Source organism: Apis mellifera, linkage group LG1, assembly GCF_003254395.2.
Source record: "Apis mellifera strain DH4 linkage group LG1, Amel_HAv3.1, whole genome shotgun sequence".
Taxonomy (NCBI): domain Eukaryota; kingdom Metazoa; phylum Arthropoda; class Insecta; order Hymenoptera; family Apidae; genus Apis; species Apis mellifera.
In genome coordinates, this window is record NC_037638.1 from 1,025,671 (window position 1) to 1,050,456 (window position 24,786).

Consider the following 24,786-nt stretch of genomic DNA (forward strand, 5'->3'; position numbering starts at 1 on the left):
CAATGAACATATAATTCGCACGAAGAAACCGATGCCCCGGCCACCAGACGTATCATTGGCTATACATAGCACGCGTCGCGACGCGCAGACGCCGGGCATCTCTGCCCTTTCGCTATAGTCCGATAAACAATTTCACGGTTTTCGTGTCCGCCGACCTTTGCCTCCGATGTGTATGCAAATTTTCTTTGCATTCTTTGTCCCACAGAATGGAAAGTAACGGATCAGTTTGTTTTCAAGATTTTTGTTTCTCATTCCACGTGCTCGGGGAACGACGAAGAGGCAATTCTTTTATCTCGGTTAATTTTTAAGAAAGAACTTTGGAACGTGCGAGATTGAGGATTAGAACGGTCGAAATCTCGACACTGTTTGAAATTCTTCAAGAAACTTTTTCCCCTATTTCTTGGTTTGGAAAAGAAAAGACGAACAAAAAAAGATGATTGTTGTGAGTTTGACGAAGAGTTTTGTAGAAGTTTGTAAATTTTGCGAATCTAAAAGCCAAGTCTTAATTAAAAACTAACCTCAAAATAAATTTTAGGAAGATCTTTTTTTTACAACATCGGGATATCAATAGAAACCTGGATTTTATCTTCTAATTAATTATTTAAACTTATTATTAGTAATGGAATATTTGTAAAATATATGGAAAAACTGACACAAAATGCTCTGTCTAATTTATTGGATAGATTTCGGTAATTATATCATTTACTTTTAAATGAATAATGTCAAATATTGTTTTTGTAGAAAGAATTTTAGGATAAAAATTCGAGAAAAAATTTAAATAAAATAAGCGATTAAAACTGTAATAAGAGATAAAATAGAAATTAATGAATGGGCTCCAAAAGAGAAAAAGTTCTTTGTTTCTTTTTCGAGGTGTTAATGACCCAGATAAATGCCAGTCACTTCTCGAAGATAGAGAATTCGTAGAATTTATAGAATTTCTAGTGTTGATTTAATCTTTTTGCCCTAATATTTTTCAAACGATTCGAGAGACAGTGACGTTTGATATGGCAAACTCTTTAGAATTTCATTAGGCAAACGATGTATAGATGAAACGATTAGATTAATTCTTAATATCAATTGTTTCACCAAAAATGGGGGCAGAAATTTGCGTTGAATCGATTCCTTGAGTTGTTGACCTTTAACCTTGCGCCATTGCACCTATGTAATATTAGAGTCAATGCACCTTTGTCAATGGAACGTGAAACGCTTATCGTAAAAAGATGTATCAATAATTACTTTGAGCTGCGTTGAAAGCGTTTCGTTATTTCGTTAATAGGTTTGTTTTCATAAAATGCACGATTTTATGAACTTTTTTTAAGCTTTTATACAAAGCTGTATAAAATGTATTTATTTGTTTTTATTGAAAAACAACAAAAACAGCAAAAAAAAAAAGTAAAATGTAATAAACAAACAAAAGAGAATTTTGTTTTATTTTTGTAAAATTAAATGTTTCTTAATAGTAATGTGTGATATCATTAAAAAAATATGACCTGAAATATGCAGTCATCAAAATACAAATGGAGAATAGTGAAAGAAGAGAAGGAACAGATACTTGTATGCAAAGGAATTGATAAAGGTGAACAACTTCTCAGACTTCCTTATGATTCACTCTGTGTATTGCATAGTTGAAGAATTTAATAATTTCCCATGAAAGTTTAAACTGAATTTTTAACTTTCTTGTCCATATTATATATTTGTTCAGGTATTTATTGAAAATAAATATAGAAAATAAATTTATTGAAGATTTATAAATAAGATAGAAAAAAAAGATTGTTAACTACGAATATCTTAAATTATAGTAATAATATATATAATATTATTTTTCGTATCACTATTTAAATAAATTTGAAAGCATGTGTCCATATAACTATCATTATTTTCCTTTAGAATATAAAGTACAAGAGCAAAGTACAAATTTGTCATTGATATTATTATTTATTCGACTTATATAAAATTTGATAAACATTGATTATTTTTATTTTCCTATTTATTATTTAATAAACTTTAATCAATTTTTAATTTTATAAATAAATAAAACTTACATTTATAAAATATTGAATTTATTTTTGAAATGTTGTAATATATGAATTCTCTATGGAAACATATGTTTTTAATCATACTCTTTAAAAAAGATTGACTCATGTTCTATTATAAGTGAGTGTATACTTTACTCATAAAACGTAATAATTTGTTTTGTTATTATTTTTTATATAAAATAATTTTTTTATATACATAATCATGTAACTTATATACATAATTATGTAACTTTTTCTCTGTATCTATGTAATAAATTTTAAATAAATAGATTTTATTTTTCAATATAATTTTATATTAATACAAGAGATTAGAATCAACTTGTTGCTCTTTTCCTTTTCGTTCAAGACAATTTAAAATAAACTCCAACATTTTTAAGCTATCGAATTCACGTAGAATGTCGTATTAAGGTCAAAAGCTTAAGGGAGATCCCTATGTTCTGACGAACTATTTCTGCCTTCCGCTTCACTGTAGGTGCTATCGACCCTGGACAACTTCTAAACCCGGGATCTTGTACCTTGACCTAATTTTACCAGACTCTAACGTCCGCGTAGAATCGATACACATTTTTACATCTTCACGATACGATGTTCGATAAAAAAACAATAATTTTTATCAATTAATTTATCGATAGACAATATTAAAATTTATAGAGAATCACAGTAAAGAATAACAATTATTATAAATAGAATAAATCTAGATTAGAATTAAATTAAAATAAAATATAATTAGTAGTATTATATTTTGAAGCGAAATTTTCTTTTATTTATTATTTCTAATTTCTAAGATAATAAATAATCGAAAGTTTTAATATTTGAAAATAAATTTTAAATTTTTGTCTTTGTATTAATTGTATATAATATTTTATATTTTTGTTATATTATATAATTGTAATATTTTATATATTTCTAATATGTTACTCTCAATTCCTTTTACAACACGAGTTTCTACTTCTAAATTATAATATTTTGCAATACGATCTGATAATTTCATGTCTTAATATATTGTTACATGAGTTCTCAATTGTAAATCCTAATATTTTGCAATATGAGCTTGCGGTTTAAAAATCCAATGTTTTGCAATGTGAGCTGATTTGTATTCGATGATAAAGAATTCATTGTATCCGAGCTTCGTAAGTAGTGAAGCATCCAAAATGGTCAGACAGGAAGATATCATTATCGTAAACAAAAAGCATGGTATAATAATTACTTGCTTATCTTAGAAAAATATTAATAATTATATAAATAATTATTTTTTTATTATTATTAAAATAATTTTGATTTAAATAATAAAAAACTTTAAAATTGCTGAAAATGAGAATAAATTAAACATATTTTCATTATCATGTAATTTAATATATAAAAATATTTTTTCTTGTTGAAAAATCATTGTATCAAAATTATTAATTCAGAATTTTATGAAAAATAAGAAATATATTTAATATCTTAAATTATTATGAAATGTAATTTATTTAAGAATTCTAATAAAAAATAAATATCTTTAATCATGAAAAATAATGAAAATTATAATCTCAATCTTTTACTAGATTTTTTCTTATATATATTTCATCATTTATCAAATTTTAATTATAAGAAATTTAAAATATAATTTTTAAATTAAATATAATTTTTTCACAATTTATTCTAAAAAATAAATATTATTTATTTGCAATTATAAAATATTTTTTCTCCATATATTTGATCAAATTTTCACTTAAATTTAATTCCTTTAAATACCTTTAAATTCAAGTTAAAACTTCAACCCTGTATAAATCAAATAATGTTCTTTTTTCGATACAATTTAGCTTTGCTTTTATCAATGAATTTTAAATGAAATGATTCCTCTTTTCTAAAATGTATCCAAATCATTTTATAAATATTTATTCATTGATACTTCTTATTGAAAAAAGATAATTTTAACATGAATCACTAAGTTTATTAGTCTGGTTCTCTTTTACATATTAAACATATTTCTTTAAAATATATTTTCTAATGAAATCAAATTAATTATCGATAGCATTACTAATTGTCCAAAATAATAATTGTAAAATAATAACAAAAATGAATTAATGTGAATTAATCTAGAAATATATTCGTTTTCGTTAATTATTATCTTCTAAATATTTAAGATTATTTTTTAATTTTGAACCATCACTTTATATATTTATTTTATATATATTATATATTTTTTATATATTTATTTTATATTATATTTTATATATTAATATAAAATATATATTAATAAACTGATGGCAAAACTAAATGCTGAAATAAAACTAAATCAAAAATACAATTTTTGTATTTTTTGTCGATTTTTTTAGTTTTATTTTAATTTTTATTTTAATTGATCTTTTAAATTTTTAATATAGAATTAAACTTATATCTAAATATTGAAAAGAATACTTTTTTTCTACTAATTGACTTTATCAGCATTGATAATTGAATTAAATATAATTTTTAAATTTATCATTTTAAATGATAGAGACATATTATTTAATATTTTTGCATAATTAATATTTCAGAATAAGAAATATAAAATTCTATAAGAAAGATTGTTATTATTTATTTTATATTTTATTTGTATTTATAACAGAATTTGTACTAATAAATACATATGTAAGTATAAATGTATACTTTGAGTAATAATGTACATACACACACACATAACACGCACGCACGCATGCACGCACGCACGCACATTTCCTTTTTATCTTTAATGAAGTCATAATGAATATTAAAATTGATGTATATTTATAAATCTCTACAATTTTTTTATAATATAATTTCTTAATATTATCTTAAAATAATTTAAATCGTTGAAAATCTTTCAATCTATTTAATTCTTTAATATTTCATTGTAATTGTCAAATGCTGACCTCTAGTGTCGACAAGTTATGCAAAGAAAATAACATATCTTTTAATATTTGTCAAATATGGTACATAAAAGTTTAAATATTGTTTAAAATATTTATTTATGATTTAATCGAGACTAAAAAACTGTAATCTGGTTTCTATCATACGTTACTTTTATAGAAATTTTTATTTTTCTCAGAAGAAAGGATTCAACAAAAACATAACCTTATATATGATATATGATCAACAATGGTAATATGTTTTTATTATTTTTTATAACAAGTTTTCTATTTAGAAATATATTAAAAATTAAATTACTTATAATATATTGATTCGTAATTTTATTTTCTTTTATCCGAAAATTCATTTTACGATGCTTTTCATTTCGTGTAAACCAATTTAAAAAATTGCACAATTATGTAAGTCGGCAAGATGTATATTTCACTATTTTGCTTAAATATATACATTGATTTATTTATTAAATTGAAATAAATTAAAGACACTTTTGAACTATCACTTTATATATATTTTATATACTAATATAAAACATATGCTGTACCATTTATCAAGTGGCATTTAGTATTTAACAATGGATGGTAACCAAGTAATGGGGAGAAAAACGATAAAACTTATTATAGGTACATTCTTATAGTGAATATCAAATTGAAAGATTATTGTGTAAACTTTTTTCACATGAAATTCAAGAACTGTGTTTCTGAATTTTTATATAAACAAATGTATTTATTTGTCAAGGGTTATATCCAACCCTCATTTCTACATTTTTTATACAGAAATGTATAACATTTCTCTATCATTATTCAACATACAAATATTTTTCTCTTTTCTTCAATTTTCAGGTAAATGTAATTAAAAATCTATTTTTAGTCAAAACTAGATGTTATATATAACCTCATTTATATATCTTATCAAAAAAATATAAATAAACGCTTCATATTATATGTTAATTATATAATTATAATAATTAATTTATTTTTTTTTATAAAATATGAATTTCTTTTAAAAACATGTATATCTTTAAATTTATGTTTTAATCTTTTTTCCTTTAGATTTTGCATATTTGTATATCAATTAAATTAATAATTTTTTTTATTAATATTTATATTTAAAAATAAAGTATAAATATATAATAAAACTTTAAAAAAATTAAAATTATTAATTTATATCAAGTTTATTCTTATTTGATTTTTTATAGGTGATTAACTTTAATTTTTTTCAAAAAACGTAAAAAAAGAAAATATTATGAAGAATTTAACAACAAAACAATTACAAAGAATAGAAAAAAAGAAAAAGAAAATGGCTGCACTTCTGGAAATAACTAAATTAAATGATAAAGATAGAAAAGCTAAAATGCATGTTCTTAAAAAAACTGTTAGTATATTTATTTAAATCGTATTACTTTTATTGTAATTCCATATTATAAATATTATTTCAGTCTACAGAAGCTGATCAGTCAAATGATACAGACAACAGTGATGTTTCCATGGAGGAAAATGTCAAACGTAAACGTCCATGTGATGAAGATTTGAAAGAAACATTTCTAGAACATTCTATTAAAAAGAAAAATATAGAAGGTACTGAAGAGTCAGATACACTTGCTAACAAAAAGCCTAGGTTTGTAAATGATAATATATTTATATTAATATTAATATGATATAAAAATATATATTGCATTTGTTTAATAATATAGATTAAGCGGAGATGACTATTTAAAATTGAAACACGAATTACGAGAACGTAAAAAGCAACTTACAAAAATACCTCGATTTCAATTAAAAGCAGTTGGTGAAAGTGCTAGTTTAAGTATTAATGTTAAAAGTGAAAATAGAATTCCTATTTTTCTTAGTGATGTGCAACATTTATTGTTGTATTCATTACATGGTCATCATTCACCATATGTACCAACAAGATGGTGTCAACTTGAAAAATATAATAAGGTAATTATATATTGAAAAATTATTTGAGATATCATTACTTATTGACAAATTTTTAAAAAGGTCACACATACTGTGGTCTTTGTTGTTGAAGGACTTTCTTTATATCATTTTATGGCTTATGAAAACATGTTTCCTTATATAACATCAAAATTGGAACATCGTGTAGAAATTGTAACACCTACAGCATATGGAGGATCAGTAATAGAGGATCTTGCAGCTGTTCCTATAACTGGAATACAAAGCGATAAATTAATTAAACGTATATGCATTTTAAAGTATTTATTTTATTATATCACAATAAAAAATTATCAAATAAATAATATATTTTAAAATTATTCACAGAATATGGATCATTAGAAGCTGCATTACAAAGTAACAGTGATGTAATAAAATTATTACGGACTGTTTTTCCGATGTATGAAAATTTATCAACGAATGCTGAAAAGTTTAAAACAGGATCTGAACTACCTCCTACAGATAAATTTCCTCGTACACAATTACTCTTATCATTATGTCAAATGGTAGAAGAAAATTATCCTGTTCCATTGAAAGGAGAATTAGCAAAAAAGTAATAATAATAGAAATATTATGAATATCATGAATATTATTGATTATGAATTATTGAAATTTAATAAATAATTTTCTAATATTTAGGTATGAAAATTATATAATGACAAAAGATGTTTATGTAGAAGTTAATGCAAAATCACCAATGTTTGGTTTAGATTGTGAAATGTGTAAAACGACTACTGGAGAATTGGAATTAACAAGAATATCTCTTGTGGATGAAAGTATGAAAGTAAGTTCAATTTTACAATTATTATAAAGAGGGTATACAAATTCTATTAAATTCTATCGCAGATTATTTATAATACTCTGGTAAAGCCGGATAATCCTATAACAGACTATCTCACACGCTTCAGCGGTATAACAAAAAATATGTTGGATGGTGTTACAACTACATTATCAGATGTTCAACAAACATTGCGAAAATTACTACCTACAGATGCAATTCTTGTAGGACAAAGCTTAAATTCTGACCTTCATACGTTAAAAATGATGCATCCATATATTATCGATACATCCGTAATATTTAACATTACTGGTGACAGGTAATGTTCTTTTGTTTTTGTATTATAATTTATTATACAAAATATTTTCAAATATATGTTATAGTAAATATTTTAATATTCAATTATAGATATAGAAAAACGAAATTACAAACTTTAGTAAAAGAATTCCTTGGTGAAAGAATACAAGAAAATAAATCTGGTCATTGTCCTACTGAAGATTCACAGGCTTCTATGAAATTAGTACAATTAAAGTTAGCAAATAGTTTGGATTATGGAGATGCTGTGTTACTTGGTCAATGCAATATGAATGTATTAAAAATGGAAGCAGAAAAGAGAACGAATGATCAACATTCATTTAAAACTGAAATACGGAAATATGCTACGTCAATCTTCAAACATGTAACAAAAGATAAAAAATCTGCTGCCATTGTGGGTATTGGGGAAGTTATGAATGAATATTCTAAATATTTAACTTGTTCTCTCAATATTATGGATGATGAAAATTTCAATGAAAACGATCAAGTATGTTTTTTTGCTTTAAGATTAAATTTTATTTATCGGTAATTATTATATTATATATTACTATTATTTATAGGTACGTCTTGTAATAGCAGATAATGATAAACAAGCTGTACTTCGAGCTTCACAGATAGCCATGGAACATGCCTTTACTTTGTGTCATATTAGAATAAATCAAGAGAAATTAAAATATGATCAAATAGAAAAGACTTTTCGCACTGTAAATAAATGGGTACATAAATTATGGCAACATATGGCAGTGAATGGTTTAGCTTGCGTTATATTTCCAGGAGAAAATAACGCAGCAAATGGTGCTTGTTTTTTGAATTTGAAAAAAGAAATATCTGAAGATTGTATAGTAGGTGCTTGAAAATAAAGAAATCTGCAATTGTATATTAATTTAAAAGGAAATTATTAAAGATGTATAATTCTAGTAATATTATGAATTGTAAAGAGATATACAAAAAACTAAAAAGTCTCTTAACAATTAATTTGCATTCGATAATTATTATTTTATAGACATGTACAAATATTGTATTATTAATAAACTTTTTTATTCCTTGTAAATTTAATAATATTTTTATAAGTATAAGTTCTATTGAACACGTTTATGAAATTGTGAACACTAATTAAATTATTTCTTTATGTTAAATTTAATTAGATTATAATTATTTTTTATTAAATATTTAAAAACTAATTATTTTTACGGATTTAATAATATGAGAAAAATAATAAAGATAGGATTTAGAAATAAAAAAATATTATCCATATTGTTTTATTTACTACAATTTAATTTATTATATGTCGATTATAATAAAGTAAAAAAAGTTAAACATTTATATCATATTTTAACAATTATACTTTATATTACAAGATGTACATTATTTCATATTAATGATAAATTACGTAATTGCAAATATCACAATTTATGAACAATAAGTATGATAATAGACAAGTAAAATTACGGATTCATAATGCAAAAATATGTTATGTTTTTATAATAGATTCATATGATCATATGCATTACATCATTATATATTATACATCAATATAAATTTGCCAAATTGCACAATATTATCATATTGATGTTATGTCATATGTATGCATCAGGATTTAATAATAAATAATTAATATAATGATATTAAAATGATTTTTAGTTTTAAATTGATAAAAATATAATAAAAAAAAAATGTGAGCATTAGAATATATAGGAAGTTCACTTTATATAGAACATCCTCTATATGGTTAAAAATATCTTAATCATTCTATAATTTAAAGAAAAAAATTCAAATATTTAAAAGAAAATATTCTAAATGCTATAAAAATTGCATAAAAAATTCATGTCAAAATGTCAAATTGAAAATACATAATCAAATACAATGCATTTACAATATTTTACGAATAAAAATAACAATGATTTTTTCAAATGTTTAATTATATCATTGCTACAGCTAAAGAATGATATAATAAATTTAATGAAACATAAAATTATTAACAGAAGATTTCATTTTCTGTTTTTTTAAATATTTCATGTACATAGATACAGATTGTCTTGGATTTTTAGCAAGCATTCTATCTCGAAATGAAATATTTTTTTTGTGTCTAATCTTTTGTATATCAATGACATCAAAATCAGTAGTACTTCCAGAATTACTTGGTAAACTAAAATCCTGTTCTACAAATATCTTTCTTTTTTTAGGTTTGGATTCTGGATAGGTTTCTGATTGCTTTCGTTTTTGTATTGTATTAGACATTGAAGTATTTTTTAATAATAATTTTTGCTTTTTTTGTGATATTTTTTCAAGTAATTCTTCTTTGTCTTGTAAAGCAATGTCTTTTAATAACTTTTGTTTTCTTTTCTTTGCTTTAGATAACAATTCACTTGAAATATTATTATTTGATAAACCATCTGAGTCTTTTTTATGTTTCATTACTTTAGTTTTTTCAATTATAGAATTTGTAAGATTTGAAATATCTTTAATTGTGTTTTTTTCTTCCTTTTTTCTTTTTTCTTTGTTACGTATTTTTTTATCATGATTTTCTAAATTTGTTTCAGTAATATTTCCGAATATTTCTTCTTTCATTTGTACATCAATAACATTTTTCTTTTTTTTATTTTTCTTAAATAATTGTTCATTTAAAACATTTTTATTCGACGAAATATATGAAACTTTTTCTTCTTCATTTATTATATTAATGTCTTTATCTATATTTGATAAATTAGAAATATTTTCTACTTTTTTCTTTTTCCTTATTTCTTTATCTTTATCAAGATTTTTTGATTTTGTTTCAACAATATCTTTAAATATTTCTTCTTTTATTATATCAGTATCATGTATTTTTTTCTTCTTATTTTTCTTAGATAATTGCACATTTAAAATATTATTATTCGGTAAAATGTCTAACACTTGTTCCTTTTTCTTTATTATATTATTTTCTTTATTTATATTTGATGAATCTGAAATGTTTTCAAGTATATTTTTTTTTTTCTTTTTTTTATTTACTTCATTAAGTATTTCTTCATCAAGATTTTTCGATTTATTTTCAATAATATCTTCAATAATTACTTCTTCTTTCATTTGTACATTAATATCATGTGTTTTCTTTTTCTTTTTTTTTATCTTATCTACTTTTTTTGTCTCATTATCACCAGTATTAATAAAAGGAACAAAATGTTCAGTTTTCTTTACTATTTTTGTATCAAGTTTATTCAATTGAAAATCATTTTCAAATAATATAGGATCAATTATTTCCTTTATTGTTGATTGCTTTCGTTTTTTTTTCATTTTTTGAAGATCTTTTTCTAATATATTATCCATAACATTAAGTGATTTTTTTTCTAAAGAATCATCTACTTCTTTAGATATTTTTTTGTTTTTTTCATTGTCGTTTTCATTTTCTTTTTCAATTTGATCGTTTTCCTTACTACTATTAGTATTCGTTAATTCTTTGAACATGATATCTGATTTCAGTATTGGTGCACTTTCATTTAATTTATCTTTCTTCAAATATCTTGTTGTAGGTGTGTCGCTTCCCAAAATTAATGTTGTTTTGTTTAATCCTAATACTTTAGATGACATTGGCCTTGACAGATTTGTTTCTGTTACAAATTCAATTAATTCAGATGGAAGACTTCTATGTGCAAGACTTTCATTGCTTTTTAATTTTTTTGATTTTTTCTTTAGCGTTATATCTTTACTTTTTTCCTCATCAAGAGACAAATTTTTCTGAATATAAGTTTTAATATTAAATTTTTCTTTATCAGATAAATTAATTTTAGGAGTACTATATACCATTGATTCATTGATATTTTCTTTTGCATTTGAATTATCGATTTTGACATCAAGATCTTTTATTTTTTTATTAAATATTATTTGAGATCCATTTAATGATTTTTCAATATTCTGATCTCGCTTTTTATCTTTGTCCTTTTTCTTACTTTTTTTAACATTCTCTTTAATATCTAGTTCAACATCAATTTCTTCATTTTTCTCCTCTTCATGTTTTTTGTCTTGCTTTTCTTCAATTTCAATTTCTTCTTTCTCATCATCTTCTTTCTCTTCACTTTCTCCATCTTCTTTTTCTTCAATTTCAATTTCTTGATCTTCTTTTTCTTCACTTTCACTTTCTTCATCTTCCTTTTCTTCAATTTCAATTTCTTCATTTTCTTTCTCTTCACTTTCATTTTCTTCATTCTCCTTCTCTTTGTTTTCAATTTCTTCATTTTCTTCCTCTTCACTTTCACTTTCTTCTTCTTCTTCTTCTTCAATTTCATCATCATCAGCTATAAAATCTGCCATATCTGATCCATTATCATCTAGATCTGATAATTCTGTCTCTGATGCTCTACATTCATCTCCTGGTATATCATCATCGGAAAACTTCGAAATGTTTTTACCGTGAAAATTATATTCCTTCTGAATATCAGAATCTATACTATTATTAGATTCACTATCATTGTTCTCACTATCGCTGGTTTCGGCAAATAAAAATTTAGGTATATTCATGAATTTTTTTTGTGTGTCATCTGAGTCAGAAATATCTTTATTTCTTTCAGAATCGGATAAAACATTAGCTGTTTTTGAATAATTTTTTTTCAATTTTTTTCTTGTTTTATCTCTCAATGATTTTCGATCTGTTATCTCTATACTTTGTAATTTTATATCTTCTTCTGTATCTTCCATATCACTTTTTACTTCTTTTTTTTCTTTATTTTTATTTTTCATAGTTTGTTGTTTATTGCTAGTAGAAGATTTATTTTTACTACTATTTAATTTACATGTATCTTCTGACATATCCATCATTATATCTGTATCATTTTCTGCTTTCATGGAATCTCTTTGTACTTTTAATACAATAGTATCATCTGAATCATAATCAAATGTTTTTTTCTTATTTTTTTTCAGTTTTTCCGCAGATAACCATGCCTCTTTATCAACTAAAACAAGATCACATTCACTCTCCTTTTCATTTTTTTCATTTAACAAATTTAAAGAATTTTTATCAGTTTCATTGTTTTTCTCTTTCCATTCAATAACTGAAATGTCTTGAAATAAATTTGTATTAGAATCATCATCAACTTCAAATTTTTCTTGATATTCTTTAGTTATTGTTTTATTATTTGAATATTTTTTTTCAGATTTTAATTCGTTCGTATATTGTTTTATTAATATTATTGAATCATTGGATTCATTTTGCACAGATTCTTCCTCTGGCTGTTTTTTTGTGTCAAGTACTTCTTCAACAAAATCAGTGAGAGTATCTGTAATAAAAATATGATTTAATTAAATTTTATTATTAATCTTATTATTAATCTTTTAATTAAATTAATTATGTTGGCTTCATTTATTAATTATAATTAACCTCTATTAGAATAAGATACCTCATTAGAATAACATAAATATCCAATTTTGATAAATTTCTCATATATAAGAATGAATTAAACTTACCAATGTTATTTAAATGTTCTTCACATATACTCTTATTACTTGGATCACATTTATTTATTGGGAGTGACAATGGTTCATTTTTTTGTATAGATTTAAAAGAACTTTTTGAATCTAAATTTGATATGATATTGCAAGATTAGAATTTCTAAGATTTAAATATATTTTAATATTTGTAAAATTTTTAAATATGGTATACCTGATTGTATATTTTCATTAATATCGGATAATGTACGATTTAAAGTTATTCTAGAAGGTTTCATTAATTCTTCTTTCTCTTCTGTAACAATTATTTCTGAAGGTATTAATAAAGATTGCCTTTTTGTTTTAATAGATGTTTTTATTAATTCATTGTTTTGTTTTTCTGTTAATTTATCAGATGTAGTTTCAAGTTCCACAGAACTAGCTCTTATATTATATGCGTTTTTTACTGATGGTGAATTTGTTTCTGATTCAATTTTTAAAAAATGTTTACTAAAAAAAATAAAAAATAATAGTGAATAAATGAAAAAAACAAAATTTACATTGTACATATAATTCATTATTACATATACCTTCTTCGACTATCTGTCATTTTATTATTATTAGGATTATTTCTAGTTTTCTTTATTGGTGTACTAATATCTGTTTCTAGGACTTTAATAATATCTGATGATATAATATTTGTTCTAGAACGTAACTTTCTTTGATTTTCAATAGAAATAATATTGTCAATAGTAGTTATTTGTTGTCTTGGAATTTGTATATTATTAACATCATTTAGAGACAATTCAGGTGAAGAATCATTTTTTTTAAGGTTTTGTTTAATTCTTGAACTTCTACGAAGTGGTGAATGAAGTGATACTGTTTCAATAAGACCACGAGTCTTGTCATCTAAAAATTTAAAAGAAAAATTTTAAAAAATGAAATAATGGAATAAATTTTAAAAAATATTAATTATGTGTTTGAAAAAGATTTAAAATAAAAATTTACATCAAATCATATTTCATAATTGATAAAAATATAATTGTTCTTCAAATCGACCGTTAATTCAGCAATTGAATAAATCGTATGTATATAATGAAATAATGTATATTGAATATATCGTATGTATATAAATGAAAAAATACGAACCATGCTTTGTAACCATTTCATTAATTGATTTTCGTGGCATTTTTTGTTATTAAAAATTTGTATAAAAATTAACAATAACTTAATAAATAGTTTCACTAACACGTGTTATAACAAATGAATTTAAATTAACGACTTATACATTTTTACTATATTGTGGAATAAACATTCAGAGACATCAAGCGACGAAATTTAGCGGCATTTAATTTATTTCCAAAAAATCATTAAAAAGAATTTTCTTTAAAAGAATATATAAATAAATATAATTTTGTATAATTTAATTTAAAAATTAATATTATGTGAAAAAATAAAAATTCATAATGCGTTATAAAAAAAATAACTTTGCTATAATTTTGCATAAATTATTTCGTAATTATTTTCAAAATTATAATAAATAAATTGAAAAATAAATTAAAAAATTAATAAAAATTTATTGAGTAAAATGAACAATCAGAAGATGAAAAAATATTGGTTTAATTTTAAAATTATAAATTCACATATGATTTGTTTGAAAGCAATATTTGAAAATAATAATAAATAATTTTGTAAATAAAATTTCATTTATATGTAATATTTGCAATAATATTATATATTTATATTAATATATTGTATATTACATTAAAATATATTTATTTTTATGTATTTAATAAATAAAATATATAATTTTCATAAAAAAAATATATTTTGACAAAAAATTTAATATTGAGTTTTCTATATACAAAGAGCCCGGCTAGCTCAGTCGGTAGAGCATGAGACTCTTAATCTCAGGGTCGTGGGTTCGAGCCCCACGTTGGGCGATTTTTTTTCTTTATATTTGCGGATAAAAAAAATTTTAATGAGAAAACTTTATATCAAATGAAGTTAATATAATAATTAAAGCATATATAATTAAATATACATAGAATACAATATATTCAAGATTATTATAGGTTTGAATGAAATTAGATTGTTTACAAATGTTGAAGCAACGCATAATGATAGTTTTTTAATTTTTTTTCATTTCTATATGAATTAATTAAATAAAGAAATATTTTTTCTAGTCCTTCTAATTCTTGAAATATTTCAAAAGATATATTAAAACAATATTAAAAATATTTCAATTTTTGATGTTTTCATTTTTTCAACATAAATGATAACAGATAAAAAATTTTTTAAAATTATCTTAATTATAAATTTTATAAAAATATGTAAATTGAATATTTTCTCTTATAAATAGAAATAGTTTTATATATTTTTATGCAATATAATAATACATATAATTAAGATTTCAAAAAATAATTCTCATTTAAAAAGAATTGCTAATAATATTGTTTTTTTTACTCAAGATTTATACATTACCTTTATATATAAAATGAAAATATTATGTATATATTATATATACATGATGTTTTATTTATTATATATATATATATATGAACAATAGAATATAATAATACATTCATGATAAAAATTAGACTAAGATATGCAATAGATATATACAAATAGACAAAGAAGACGAATAGAAAAATAAAAGGATGAAGATAAAAAAAAATTACAACCACATTTCTAAAAAATTGTAAATGAAATTAATATATAAACAAAAAAAAAAAAAATTAAAAAATAGAGATAAGATAAGATTCATCATCAATGCTTGAACATTGAAAACATTTTTTCAAATGCAAGATAGGAATTAAGGATTAACGCCATCTCTTGAGTGATATCTGTTCAAATAATCTTTTTTGTAAAAATAAAGATAGTTCTAACAATCAATTTTTATTCTATTTATGTTCTTTTTTTTACTATTTGTTCTTCTTGGTTTCTACATCTTATTTGCAAGATTCGGAAGATGGTCTTGATCATATAACTTTTATTTTTATCTTTTTCCCATTATTTGTCCTTTTTGTCTACTTACTTTTAAATGCATAATCATGAAATATAGAATATCAATTAAACATATTTATTTCAAAAATTAAAATGAATCTAATTTCATATATTTATCAGATATTCAATAACAGAATATTTGTTCCATTTCTTATTTATTTATATATCGAAAATTAGTTTCAATCTCAATCATTGTTACACGTTGTTATAATCTTATTTTGAATTGCATTGACAATAATTAAAATGATAAGGTCAAAATATATTATATCATATCTAAATATCATATTTAAATAATTAATTTAAATAAGAATTTAAAAAATTAAAAACATTAACTTATCTTAATCTTCATTATTTTTAATGAATATATTATTTAGCTTATGTAACACATTTTTCTCTGAATATATCAATAATATTATTTTGTATATGTATAAAAATAATTTAATCTTCAATAAAAGCTTTTTTTGATAGTTCAGCAATATTTATCAAACAATAATTTAATTTAAAACATATAAAATTAATGAAGAATTTCAGTTTTGTTTCTAATATTTTTTCTATCATTGGATAATATTATAGTACAATATGGATGAATATATATAATATATATTTACGTTAATATTAATACATATAATTATTAATAATAATAAAAAATAATTAACTATAACTATTAACTATAAATAATTAATAACTACACATATATAACTATAATTTTAACTATACCATTAAATTGAAATATAGAAATATATCGTACGAAGAATGTTAAATTTAATTACATCGATTTTAATTATTTTTTTATTAAATTAATTCTTTTTATATAAACACTATATATTATACTATATTTGAAAAAAATATTATAATAAACATAATAAAATTAGAATTTATAAAAAAAAAAAAACGATCATCCATATCGTTTTACTTATCACAATTTGATTTACGATAATGAATCGATTGTAATAAAATAAGCAAAAACTAAATACGCTTGTATTATATTTAACGGGCATACTTTATGTTACAAAATTTACATTATTTCATATGAATAATAAATTACACATAATTGCAAACATCTATATACAATTAATAATAGACTAATAATCGTCAAAAACATAGATAAAATGACTTTTATTTTTAATTTTATGAAATCATAATGAAAATAGATATATAAGCGTTAAAATAAAATGATTAAAAATAAAATGATTTTAGAAAGATAAACAGTTACATTAATTATGAAATTAACACATGATATGTTATATATTTCTATCATTTTTATAAGTAATAAAAACAAATTATTTTCTTAATTATACTAATTTAAAAGATAATATTTTAAAATTTATAAAAAAAATTATTATATTATTTTATGAATCCATGCAATGAATTTAATGAAATATGTAATTAACAAAAAACTTTGCCTTTTGTTTTTTTAAATACTTCAGTAAATAACCAAATTATCGAAAATTTCTACCTAAGATTTTATTTCGAAATGAAACTTTTTTTTTCTTTTTAATTTTTTGAATATCAGCGACATCAAAATGAGTTGTACTTCCAGAATTACTTGGTAAACTAAAATCTTGTTCTACAAGTATTTTTCTTTTTTTATTAGCATTAGATTCATGAGTTTCTAAATATTTTCTTTTTTGTATCATGTTATATGTTAAAGCATTTTCTAATAATTTTTGTTTTTTCTGTGGTATTTTCTCTAAAATTTCTTCTTGAGAAATAACATCTTTTAATAATTTTTGTTTTCTTTTTTTTTCTTTAATTAATAATTGTTCATTTGAAGCATTATTCAACATATCTGAGAGTTTTTTCTGTTTTATTTTAGTCATTCCTTTTATATCTGTAATATTTGAAATATCGTTAACTGCGCTTTCTATTTTTTTTTTCTTTTTTAGTTTATTATATATTTTTTCATCATGACTTTCTGATATTGTTTCGATAACGTTTTCCAATATTGGCTTTCTCGTTTGTACATTAATATCATATGTTTTCTGTTTCTTCTTTTTCTTAGATAATTGCTCATTTAAAATATTATTATTCGGTAAAATGTCTGATATTTTTTTCTTCTTTATTATTTTAGTATTTTTATTTATATTTAATGGATTTAAAACGTTTTCATTTGTATTTTCTCTTTTCTTCTTTCTTTTTTCTTTTTCTTTAGAGTATATTTTTCCATCTAAACTTTCTGCTTTTATTTCAATAGTGTTTCCAAATATTTGTTTTAATTGTACATCAGCATCATATCCTTTCTTTTTCTTATTTTTTTTAGATAATTGCTCATTTGAAATATTATTATTTAATAGAATATCTAAAACCTTTTTTTTCTTTTTCGTTATGTTAGTTTCCTCATTTATATTTGTTAAATTTGAAACATTTTCAATTGTATTTTCTTTTTTCTTTTTCTTTTTTATTTCATTATATATTTTTTCATCATAATTTTCAGATTGGATATTTTCAAATATCTTCTCTTTTATTTGTATGTCAGTATTACATGTTTCTTTTTTCTTTTTTTTTTTACATAATTGCTCATTTGACATGTTATCAGATAGTGAAAAATCTGAAACTTTCTTCTTTTTTTTTACTATGTTAGTTTTTTCATTTGTATTTATCAAATTTGAAACATCTTCAATTATTTTTTCTTTTTTCTTTTTCTTTTTTACTTCATTATGTATATTTTTATCAAGACTATCTGGTTTTCCTTCAAGAATGTTTTCAAACATTTGATGTTCCATTTGAACATTATTTTCATACATTTTTTTTTTCTTCTTTTTTATCTTATCTACTTTTCCTATTTCATTATCATCATTATCATCATTAGTATTAATAAAAGGAACAATTTGTTTTGTTTTCTTTACCATATCTGCATTTTTATTCAATTGAAAATCACTTTCAAATAGTATAGGATCAATTGTTTCTTGTATTGTTGATTGTTTCTGTTTTTTCCGTTTTTTTCTACGATCATTTTCTAATATATTATTTGCTACATTAAATAATTTCTTTTTTAATGAATCATCTATTTCTTTAGATATTTTTTTGTTTTTTTCATTGTCGTCTTCATTTTCTTTTTCAATTTGATCGTTTTCCTTACTACTACTAATAGTATTCGTTAATTCTTTGAACATGGTATCTGATTTCAGTATTGGTGCACTTTCATTTAATTTATCTTTCTTCAAATATCTTGTTGTAGGTGTATCGCTTCCCAAAACTAATGTTGTTTTATTTAATCCTAATACTTTAGATGACATTGGCCTTGACAGATTTGTTTCTGTTACAAATTCAATTAATTCAGATGGAAGACTTCTATGTGCAAGACTTTCATTGCTTTTTAATTTTTTTGATTTTTTCTTTAGCGTCATATCTTTACTTTTTTCCTCGTCAAGAGACAAATTTTTCTGAACATCATAAGTTTTAATATTAAATTTTTCTTTGTCAGATAAATTAATTTTAGGAGTACTATATACCATTGATTCATTGATATTTTCTTTTACATTTGAATTATCGATTTTGACATCAAGATCTTTTATTTTTTTATTAAATATTATTTGAGATCCATTTAATGATTTTTCAACATTTTGATCTCGCTTTTTATCTTTGCTTTTTTTCTTACTTTTTTTAACATTCTCTTCAATATGCAGCTGAACATCAATTTCTTCATCTTTCTCCTCTTCATATTTTTTGTCTTGCTTTTCTTCAATTTCAATTTCTTCATTTTCTTTCTCTTCACTTTCTCCGTCTTCTTTTTCTTCAATTTCAATTTCTTGATCTTCTTTTTCTTCACTTTCATTTTCTTCATCTTCCTTTTCTTCAATTTCAATTTCTTCATTTTCTTTCTCTTCATTTTCACTTTCCTCATATTCCTTTTTTTCAATTTCAATTTTTTCATCTTCTTGCTCTTCACTTTCTTCGTCTTCTTTTTCTTCCATTTCAATTTCTTGATCTTCTTTTTCTTCACTTTCACTTTCTTCATCTTCCTTTTCTTCAATTTCAATTTCTTCATTTTCTTTCTCTTCACTTTCATTTTCTTCATTCTCTTTCTCTTTGTTTTCAATTTCTTCATTTTCTTCCTCTTCACTTTCACTTTCTTCTTCTTCAACTTCATCATCATCAACTATAAAGTCTGCCATATCTGATCCATTATCATCTGGATCTGATGATTCTGTTTCTGATGCTCTACATTCATCTCCTGGTATATCATCATCGGAAAACTTCGAAATGTTTTTACCGTGAAAATTATATTCCTTCTGTATATCAGAATCTATACTATTATTAGATTCACTATCATTGTTCTCACTATTGCTGGTTTCGGCAAATAAATATTTAGGTATGTTCATGAATTTTTTTTGTGTGTCATCTGAATCAGAAATATCTTTACTTCTTTCAGAGTCGGATAAAACATTAGCTGTTTTTGAATAATTTTTTTTCAATTTTTTTCTTGTTTTATCTCTCAATGATTTTCGATCTGATATCTCTAAACTTTGTAATTTTACATCTTCTTCTGTATCTTCTATATCACTTTTTACTTCTTTTTTTTCTTTATTTTTATCTTTTATACTTTTTCGTTTATTGTTAGTAGAAGATTTATTTTTACTATCATTTAATTTACATTTATTTTCTGATATATTCATTAATATTTCTGTATCATTTTCTGTTTTCATGGAATCTCTTTGTATTTTTAATATAATAGTATCATCTGAATCATAATCAAATATTTCTTTTTCTCTTTTTAGTTTTTCTGCAGATGAATATGCCTCTTTATCAACTAAAATAAGATCATAATCACTTTCTATCTGATTTTCCAATTTTTCAGTTGACAATTGTTCAGAATTTTTATCATATTCATTATTTTTTTCTTTCCATTCGGTAGCTGGAATGTCTTGAAATAAATTTGTCATATTTGTATCAGAATTATTATCACCAATTTTAATCTTTTCTTGATAGTCTTTGGATATTGATTTATTAATATCTGAATATTTTTCATTTGATTGTAATTCGTTTATTTGTAATTGTTTTTTCAACATCAAAGAATCAGTAGAATTATCTAATATAGAATCTTTTTCTAAATGTCCTTCTTTTTCAGATACTACTTGAATTAAATCAGTAGATTCTGTAACAGGATAACTATTTTCATTCAAATTAATTACATTATCTTTTATATTGGTTACAATTAAATCATTTGAACTCACGTCAGTATTAAAAGATTTCGATAGATTAGAAGAATGATTAGATAAATTAGAAGATGAATTATTCATTTCATTTATTTTTTGTAAATAATTCGTATCTTCATGTTTTGATTTATCGGAGTTATGAATATCTGAAGTTAATTTCACATCTATTGAATTTGATAATTCTCTATCATTTAATTTAGGTGATAAAATTTCTTTTGTACAATTTATTTCATCATTTTCGTGTATGCCCGATGTATTTGATTCATTATTTTTATTTTTAATTTTACATTGATCGTTTGTATCTTTATATTGATTTGTATTATTTTTTTCAGAATCATTTTCATTCGTATTTTCCTTTTCGCTTAAAATATCCATTTTAATATTTATTTCAATTTCATGTTGGTCATTTGTATTTTTACACTGGCTTGTATTATCTTTCTCAAAATCATCCTCATTCATGCTTTCTTTTTCATTTGAAATATCCATTTTGATATTCATATTATCAATTTCTTCCGATTCTTTATTTAATTTAGAATTAATTTCTATAGATTCACTATTATTTCGTATATTTATGTCTTCTTTATTATCATTTATATGTATAGAAAGATTTTTATCTGAATTTTCATCATATGGTTTATCATTGTCTGGCTCTGTTTCTGGACTTATAATTAATTTTTGCATATTATCAGAATTACTTTCCTGATTTATTGAAATATCCATAGTTTTAACTGATAAATTATTAGTTGAATCGATGTCACTTTCAATTTTCTTTACAGAAACATTATCATTATCATTTGACACATCTGATAATTTTTTAGAACAATGTTTTGGTGTTAAATTTATTTTAACACAAGGAGATTCACATTTATCTTCATTTGAATTATTTGAGATTAAACTAGATCGTGGACTTTCTTGTGTATTCATATTTTGTAAATCAATAACAATATTTGTTGTAAGAATCTTTTTATTACTATGATCTTCATGTTTTTCTAAAATATCATTTAAATTCTCAAGTTCTGATTTCATGGATATATTTTCGTTTTCATTTTGTGAAAGTATTTGAGATTTACTTGATTTTTCTTTTATTGTAATATCTGGAGATAATGTTTTGTTATTTTCTAATTCTACATTTTTACTATTATCTGGTATTTTTTTATTATCCATAATTAAATTCTTCTCAACATCTTCAAATTTATTTGAAGAAGAATTTTCTGGAGCATTGTGTTGTGTTATCTTAACTGTAGTAAATGTAAATACAAATATCTGTTAGTTTTTATGTTAATTTTTATTAATAAAATATTATTAATAAAACCTTTTTGTTATAACTTTTTGTTAAGCATTTTATTATTATTTTATATTATTATATAAAAAATGGAAAAAATATTATGATAAATTGCAATTTAATTGTATAATTAATAGAACTAGAATAATAATCATTTATCATAGATTATAGAGAATAAAAATAAATTGAACTTACCATCATTATCTAAATGTTTTTCACATATATTATTATGACTTGTATCACATTTGTTTTTAGAAAATGACAATGAATCATCTTCTTCTATAGGTTTGAGAGAATTTTTTGAGTCTAAAAAAATTTAATATTACAAAAATATTTAAAAATTTTATGATATTATAAAATTAGAATTTTTAGAATTTAAGTATATTTTAATAAATATAAGATCTAAAAATACCTGATTGTGTACTTTCATTAATATCAGGTAATGTACGATTTAATGTTACCCTAGGAATTTTCATAGATATTCCTTTTTCTTCTGTAGTTACTTCTGAAAATATTAAGGAAGATCGTCTTCTTGTTCTCATAGATGTACTTATTAATTCATTGTTTCGTTTTTCTGTTAGCTTATCAGATGTAGCTTCAGGTCCCATAGAACTAGCTCTTGTATTACGTGTGTTTCTTGTTGCTGATGGTGGTGAATTCGCTTCTGATCCAGCTCTTACAAGGCGTTTACTAAAAAAATAATAATAAATAATGATAGATGAAACAAAGTTTTAATTATATATAAATTTTTGGTTATTATACATACCTTCTTCGACTACCTATCATTTTATTATCATTAGAAGTATTATTTTTAGTTTTTCTTGTTGGTGTACCAATACCTGTTTCTAGGACTTCGCTAATATCTGAAGATACAGAATTTGTCCTAGAACGTAAATTTCTTTGATTTTCAATAGAAACCGTATTGTCCATGGTAATTAAACGTCGTCTTGGACTCCTTGAAGTTTGTATATTATTAGCGTCGCTTAGAGACGATTCAGGTGAAAATTCATTTTGTTTAAGGTTTTGCTTAATTCGCGAACTTCTACGAAGTGGTGAATCAACTGATATTGTCTCAGTGTGGATACGATTTTTGCCATCTAAAAATTTAAAAAAAAAAATAGAAAGAAATAAAATGATACAGTCAAATTTTTAAAAAAATGTTAATTATATATTCAAAGAAGTTCTAAATTAAAAATTTATATAAAAACACGTTATAAAATTGATAAGAATATGATATTCAATGCTGAATCGACCGTTATATTCAGCGAAGTGAACCGCGTGCGCATAGAAACCCAAAAAATGAAAAGTACAAACCAGGCTTTCCGGCTATTTCTTCAACTGATTCTCGTAACATTTTTTATTATTAAAATATTAGTTTAAAAATATTTACATAAATAATGACAATACTCAATAAGTATACAACTATTCACTGACACGTGTTACAACAAATGAATTTAAATTGACGACTTGCTGAACGACCTTTTACTACATTGCGCGCGGAACATCCAGAGCATTCAGAGACACCAAGCGCTAAAATTTGGCGACATTTCAATTCTTTCTAAAAGACCGTTAAAAATCTTTTTTAAAAAACATTTTTCGTGTGTTTAAGAATTAATATTGCGTAAAAATAAATAAATAAATAAAAAACTAAATTTAATTTTGATAATAAAATTTTCAATTTTTATGAATTATTTTCCAATTATTCCAAAATAAGAGAAATAAACCAATAAATGAATTAATAATTAAATAAAATGTATAATTAGAAAATAGAAATGATTTTAAATTTACTTTTAAAATTAATATTATGATATTTCATATTTTATTTTTACTATAAATATTATTGATATCAATTATATAATATTGTTTTTATAAATTAAATAAACGTACAATATTAAATTTGTATATATAATCATAAATATTATCATAATGTACAATATATATACCTGTACATTAAAGCTTATCAGGGCCATTTTGGTATAATAATAACAATACTAAAAAG

General features: G+C 22.3%; 4 protein-coding genes, 1 long non-coding RNA gene and 1 other non-coding gene across 8 annotated transcripts; 3 read left to right on the forward strand and 3 right to left on the reverse strand.

The window, feature by feature from the left end:
- Positions 1–106: 106 nt before the first annotated feature.
- On the forward strand, positions 107–642 carry LOC107966044. The gene is made up of 2 exons (XR_001706436.2): positions 107–442; positions 536–642. It is a non-coding gene; the product is annotated as an uncharacterized LOC107966044 (long non-coding RNA).
- Positions 643–4,912: 4,270 nt separating this feature from the next.
- LOC410766 (RNA exonuclease 5) lies at positions 4,913–9,580 on the forward strand. Of its 3 annotated transcripts, XM_006557354.2 has the most exons (11): positions 4,919–5,138; positions 5,525–5,743; positions 6,100–6,275; positions 6,340–6,518; positions 6,595–6,841; positions 6,902–7,100; positions 7,184–7,409; positions 7,496–7,640; positions 7,703–7,953; positions 8,043–8,436; positions 8,510–9,580. In XM_006557354.2, exons 3-11 carry the CDS (start codon positions 6,147–6,149, stop codon positions 8,801–8,803), a joined length of 2,064 nt encoding a protein of 687 aa, XP_006557417.1. In that variant the 5' UTR covers positions 4,919–5,138; positions 5,525–5,743; positions 6,100–6,146; the 3' UTR covers positions 8,804–9,580. The 3 variants fall into 3 exon arrangements, with proteins under 3 accessions (XP_006557418.1, XP_006557417.1, XP_026302117.1); XM_026446332.1 differs by lacking the exon at positions 4,919–5,138 and having other exon boundaries at positions 5,258–5,743; XM_006557355.2 differs by lacking the exons at positions 5,525–5,743; positions 6,100–6,275 and having other exon boundaries at positions 4,913–5,138.
- Positions 9,581–9,878: 298 nt separating this feature from the next.
- LOC551646 (myb-like protein X) lies at positions 9,879–14,647 on the reverse strand. Its single transcript, XM_026446257.1, has 7 exons — positions 14,493–14,647; positions 13,934–14,252; positions 13,579–13,853; positions 13,383–13,493; positions 10,842–13,195; positions 9,978–10,160; positions 9,879–9,884 (listed from the first exon to the last, which is right to left on the reverse strand). Exons 1-7 carry the CDS (start codon positions 14,530–14,532, stop codon positions 9,879–9,881), a joined length of 3,288 nt encoding a protein of 1,095 aa, XP_026302042.1. The 5' UTR covers positions 14,533–14,647.
- Positions 14,648–15,213: 566 nt separating this feature from the next.
- Positions 15,214–15,286, forward strand: TRNAK-CUU. Its single transcript has one exon. It is a non-coding gene; the product is annotated as a tRNA-Lys (tRNA).
- Positions 15,287–17,732: 2,446 nt separating this feature from the next.
- LOC113219417 lies at positions 17,733–18,451 on the reverse strand. Its single transcript, XM_026446333.1, has one exon. It carries the CDS (start codon positions 18,167–18,169, stop codon positions 17,789–17,791), a length of 381 nt encoding a protein of 126 aa, XP_026302118.1. The 5' UTR covers positions 18,170–18,451; the 3' UTR covers positions 17,733–17,788.
- Positions 18,452–18,516: 65 nt separating this feature from the next.
- LOC113219404 (putative leucine-rich repeat-containing protein DDB_G0290503) lies at positions 18,517–24,757 on the reverse strand. The gene is made up of 8 exons (XM_026446258.1): positions 24,731–24,757; positions 24,259–24,345; positions 24,041–24,113; positions 23,554–23,884; positions 23,200–23,477; positions 22,983–23,093; positions 18,656–22,743; positions 18,517–18,525 (listed from the first exon to the last, which is right to left on the reverse strand). The coding sequence occupies exons 1-8, from the start codon at positions 24,755–24,757 to the stop codon at positions 18,517–18,519; spliced, it is 5,004 nt and encodes a 1,667-aa protein (XP_026302043.1).
- Positions 24,758–24,786: the final 29 nt, after the last annotated feature.